At 39.8% G+C, this 6,015-nt stretch overlaps 1 protein-coding gene across 1 annotated transcript in view; it reads left to right on the forward strand.

Annotated features, from left to right (window-relative positions):
* Window positions 1-5,809, forward strand: part of LOC147433388 (uncharacterized) — a 6,697-nt gene extending 888 nt beyond the window's left edge. Inside the window, exon 2 of the mRNA XM_086492071.1 lies at window positions 5,798-5,809. Coding sequence (XP_086348197.1) covers window positions 5,798-5,809 — 12 coding nt within the window. The remainder of the gene's footprint in view (window positions 1-5,797) is intronic.
* The last annotated feature ends 206 nt before the right edge of the window (window positions 5,810-6,015 follow it).

Genomic DNA, 6,015 nt, shown 5'->3' on the forward strand with positions numbered 1-6,015 from the left:
AAGCTAGCTCTGGAAAAGGTGGACATTGATTTTATTGCAAAATCCAGATGCTGAGATTTCAGACACAATTATCTATGCTTGTCTTAAGTAAGTGTTACTATCTTGCTAGCTTTGAAAACTCAGATAATAGGTTTGCTAACTCAGGTAGAGTCTCTGCAGCCTGATCAAAAGTCAACTCCCATTGCACACTCACACAGAGGTGTTTTTCTCCTTGATCCAAAAATGTCTGTAATTATTAGACAAAAGAATAGTCCATCTGGACCTTTTGAGAGCTGGTTTCTCCACTGTGCTATGCTGGAAGTTACTGTGATCATCTTCCCATATGAGAACAACCATCACTGGAGTCTCATATGCCTTGATGTTGACCAACCAGCAGTGTGGGTGTTCAATTCAATAAAAGGAACCCACCCTGAAATTAGGTTGTAAGTGTCTTGTATCAAAAAGTGTTTATTATAGATATCCATGTAAATTTGAAGCCTCGTGCTAACATCTTGACATTACTTTGTGCAGTTGTATAAAGAGGTTGTTGCTTGCCTATGGCAAGCTATGTGGAAGGTATGAACTATACAAGGCCCCAATCAAAGAAGTACCTGTCCCAAATCAAACCGATGGGAATTCTTGCGGCTGGAGATGTCTTCTCCATGCAGAATATGTCCTGCAAAGCTACTTTGCATTAAAACCTTTCATGACTAAGGTACCCATTTGGCAATGCATTCAGTTAGTTTTGGTTTAGTTTAGTCTATAAAAGAATTCTGATCATGGGGTCTTTCAATTTTGCAGAGTGCTTTAAAAAACTACACATATGATTATTTGCAAAGATACGGGTAAGTTTAATACAACACCTGCTTACTATGTCTAGCCCTAGAGAGCTTGAAGATAGCGGCTTGATGAGCGCACTATTGATCTTACAAAACATGACGTGCCACCACGACAATCCCCCTACATCCGATACAGTGGAATCGATCGGGCCGAGGGTGTCATATCAGCAGAAGATCAAAGAGTCGAGGATGAGGAAAGGACAAATGAGCATATGGAAGCTGCTAAGGTTCAACCGAGAGACGGAGAGATGAGAAGAGCCAAGTCAGCCAGTGGAAGAGCAAAAGAGCCTATGGCTGAAACCCAAGATGAGGAAAGCAGGCCTATAGATGAGCAAAAGGATATGGATGACGAAAGCAGAGGCCTAGGGATGACAAAATGATATGGATCAGGGAAGGATGTATGAGGCAACCCGATCAAGCTTGAATCAGGCAGAAAGGGCCATGGGGGAGACCCCTGATGAAGATTTGAATGATGACTATGAAGATAAAGCGGAGGAGAGCAACAACGACATGAACACCACAGAGACCCAGTATGGACCCTTGCTACCTGTAGATACGGTTGTTCCGGGTAATGTCTATTCAAGTATGGCAAAATATGTTCAGCTGCTAACTACTTTATATGTACTTGTCAACTTTTACAGAGGTTGATTATCTTGGACGTCAATGGATTGCTGCTGATGCGGGTGCCTCTCGGTGACAGAGGACCCTTGAGGATTTGCAAACGTTTCGGATGGGAACTTGTCGAGTCGTGGTTCGTCCAGGAACCAACAAATTTATTCAGTTTCTTCTTCCGTGCTTCAGAGTTGGCATATGGTCTTCAATGCAAAGGCAAAACTTATCGCCACTAGTTGCAATAGTTTGCAGTGTATGCCAAGCTCACACATCAGATTTTGCCTTTTTGTATGATCAAAGAAAATGCGTTACCGTTGAGGGCCACTACCACCCTAAAAAACCATGATTACCTCTTTTGTACAAACCGTTTAGCCAAATCGGTGTACCCTTTGATGCAACTAATACACTACTAATTGATGATACTCCTGAAAAGGGAGAAACTAAATCCTCCGGAACAACTATCTCACCACCTTCTTTCGAGGGGCATTCCTTTGATTTTTACCTTGAAGACATTTTGATTTCCATACTTACAGAAATTGTATCTCAGTCCATTGTTCACGGACGAGTTTGTACTTTCTAATGAATTAAGATGATTCTTCTATCTGTCTTTGTTTGTTTTCTTAACATATATATATATATATATATATATATATATATATATATATATATATATATATATATATATATATAATATTATATATATATATATATATATATATATATATATATATATATATATATATATATAGAGAGAGAGAGAGAGAGGAGAGAGAGAGAGAGATTTGACGTGGTAAAGAAATGTATTTCAAGCACACTTTTTCAATGGGCACAATTGAAAAATGAGATCAATAACTTCATGTCTTGAAAGTCATTTGTATACACTTGGGTTTACAAGAATATCTGTTACATTGACACTACTTCAACCCGACCATCCAACTCTTTGCACAAAATATCTTTTTCTCTTCGCCGCATCACCTTACGGCCAGCTAAGAAAAAGGAAAAATCTGATAGTTCCCGATCCATTGACTCTTCAATGATATCATTTCGCAAATGCTGAAGACTGCATAGCTCCCTTATTGTAACCACCAATAGTAGGCCATGCTCTTTATCAATCACTTCCACATCCACAGTAGGATTATCTTCCAAACCTGCAGAAACCTGGTCCATAGGAATGTACTTACCGTTTAGCATTTGTGATCGCATATACCAAAATGAGAGTAACAGTGATTGACTTGCAATCATGTACTTGACAACTAGAGTATCAAGCGCAACCTCGCACCGTAAACCAATCTCTTCCTTTGCATACCATCCTTTGTCAAGAAGTTTGTCACAGGATGACTGCTGAAATGACTTGCACATGAACATAGTTTTTGTAACTCTGATGTTGTAGCTATGAAACAGCTCTATGAAGAGTGCAACAGGACAAAAGTTTGCAATTCTAACCAGTTTGGTAGGAATAGAGCTACGTAGAGACCTTTGTATATCCTTGTAGAGCTTACTTCGCATTGCCTCCACCATTGTTTCCTCGGGAACTGGCCAGTCCACAGTGTTCCAATCGGTTGGTAGAGGCAGTTTCACCAACATGCCATTCTTATTCCCTGAGCTGAGTTGGTAAAAGTGGTCATAAAAAAAAGATTCCCTCATCAGCCAATCTTTTGCTGCTCCTCTCTGAGTACTGTAGAGAACCAATATGGGCATGTACAACATGGAAGAGGCCTATTATGCACTCCACAGGCTCCCATTGCTCATAAGAAGAGGGAAAAACATCTGCAATATATATAAGAAGAGTTAAACTAAGAGTATCAATAAGTACAAATGACAAATCTAATGTAATTGAGTTGTGAAGAGTAGAAGAGACATTACTCATAACAAGCGGAGGGAGAAACATTGCAAAATATATAAGAAAAGTTATAATGAGAGTATCAGTAAGTTCACATGTCAAGAGTACTTACAATTGCAACGTGGTTGATGTATATCTGATACATTTCCACCGTTTGCTATCACCTCTGGATGGGTAAACACATGCTGAATAAGAACTTCCTTTACAGATCTTTTGCCGATCTCAACTTTGAAATCCAAACACCCTGGCCTTCCATGCTGAGCGGTAAACGTTGATACCACTAGACCTCTTGGGTCTTCTTGGTTGCATGAGGACCATGAACCTTTGTTTATCCTTTGTCCAACCCATTGGTTGTCTGCACTTATTGAAGCTGGTATTGTAATTGAGGATATGCTACTACTTGGCCTTCTAGGCAAAGTGCCGTTGTTGGTTGTTGGTGTGAGAGACAGTAAACACCTTGAGGCTCTTGGGCGAGAAGACGTGGATGCCATAACTCTCAGAGAAAAGCTTTAGTGGAGGGAGATTCACTTTGAAAGCATTCTAATGGAGGGAAAGTGTTTTAAAATTCCAATATCTTGTGCGGGCTTAATGGTCACCCTCCAGTACGTTAATGACCATGAGAGAATATCAGAAGTGGGACCACACGCAAGCACCTAAAAGCTCGGTAAAAGGAAGGAAATTACTATGCTACAATCCTAGTTTCGTGAAAGTTTTATGCTATTTTCCTATTTTTTGAGTCTTTCCAGGTACTTTCCTACGTAACGTAGCCTTCATGCTCATTGGACGCGCTCTATTTTTCTCTCTCTTCATATGGCCCTCCAAATGACCTCCGAAATTTCCTAATGCACTATTGGCAGAGGTTCAACATACACCAAAGACTCCCATTGCAAACAACGTGGAAATCCTTTTGTTTCAAAAGGCTAAAGGCCACATGCAATCATGGCGGTTCTGGAACTTCATGAAGATTGTTTTGGTGAATTGCAAGCTACCATGTCTATCGTGGTCCACCTCATTGAACATTCCTATGTCTAACCTTTCTCATAAGCATTATTTCCAAGATGAGTGCCATTGACTTTGTTTCTTGGTCTCCTTGCTAGCTCTACGGGCCCTCCGTTGTTGTGGCTCATGATGTTATGAAATAATAGGTGGATTATAACAGCACGTTCCGAACGTCATCAAAACTTATCTAATGATTAAAATCTGCCATGTAAATGGAATAGCTCATGGTCCAGGCAGTCTCAATGTTGCTTATGTCTAACCATTTTCATTGGTATGTTTTTTAAAGTGAGTGCCATTGACCATATTTCTAAGGACCTAGTCGCTTCCACCCTCTATGTAGCCCGCCTGTCGTGTTTGCTGGTAGCCATGGAGTCCCATGATTACGTTAGATAGGGTGGGGCAATAGCTGCTAGGAAAGGTCGTAAAAAGAGTTTGCTATTGTGGCAGGATTGTTGCTTTGTGGCTATGTCCAAATGAAGGCAATTTTTGCAATTTATCAAGGTTCCCATTGATTTTAAGGGTATAAGAGAAAAAAAAAATTGAATTTTTGTATGACATGACAGAGCTTTAATGGCTTCATTCTCTCTCTACTTGATTAGCTAGCAATCGCCTGAAATGCAAGATATATGGCCACACGGCTAGGTCCTTAGTCTTTGTGCTATCTATGTGGGCCCTCCTTTGTAGTATCTCATGATGTTATGAAACACTATGAGTGTGGTCACGTGAGGCTGCCAAGTAGAGAGTCTACCCTGTCATCTGGTTTCCATTTGCCAAATGATTATCTCACTTCATGCAAGGTTGATTATTGCGTATCTTGCAGCTCATGAGGTCCAAACACTGCTTACAAGGTGATGTGATTGCATTTTCTCTCTCTACGTTACCTCTTGGTAACCGACTGAGGAGCATGACAAGCAACACATGCGACTAGGTCCTATATGTGGGATTATCATGGCGGGTATAGAATGTCGTCAAGATTTTTTTGCCCAATCCCAAACTATCACATCTATGAAATAGCTTATGGTAAAGCTAGTCTAAATGCTACCTATGTCTAACCTTTATCATATGCATGTTTCCCAAGGCGCTTGCCATTGACTTTATTTGTTGGTCTCCTTGCTAGGTATGTAGGCCAACCCTTTGTCATATCTCATGATATTATGAAACACTATATGGGATTATATTACAAATATTTTAAAAATTTATTATGCCTAAATGTGCCATTAAGATGGCTACTATATCTACAACCTTATTGCATACTTGAGTGTTGCATAACTGAGCATTGTCCAATGTTGAGTTAGTTCTTTTGGTGAGGTATGTGTGTATGCATGGGTTTGATGAATATGCATGTTTTCTTTCTTTTTTATGGTGGGATGGAAAGTTTGTTTTCAATGTTGGCCTTTCTCTTTATCAAAGGGCTTCAAGGTATTTCAATCCTTGATTATCAAGATCGTTAGATAATTACCAAGATAATTAATAATCTATTATTGAAAATTGTCATTGAGATTAAGCTTTTTTTTTAATGTTTATCTAGGTGATTTATTGAAACCATTAGGAAGCTTCAAGAAAGAGGGATGTTTGATGTAGCAAAAGGTTGTCCTTTCCATATGGAGGCTCCTCTAATACCCCATATTTCCCATCTCCTCCTTGCATCAATCCGTCCCTTCCTACTCGCCTTCTTTTGGAGCCCCCTCCTTGCCTTTTCTCTAATTCAATCACTCTTTTGGATTTTGTCAACCCTCCTTTCTTCAT

This window comes from Adiantum capillus-veneris, chromosome 20 (assembly GCF_014529385.1).
Source record: "Adiantum capillus-veneris isolate H3 chromosome 20, ASM1452938v2, whole genome shotgun sequence".
NCBI lineage: Eukaryota > Viridiplantae > Streptophyta > Polypodiopsida > Polypodiales > Pteridaceae > Adiantum > Adiantum capillus-veneris.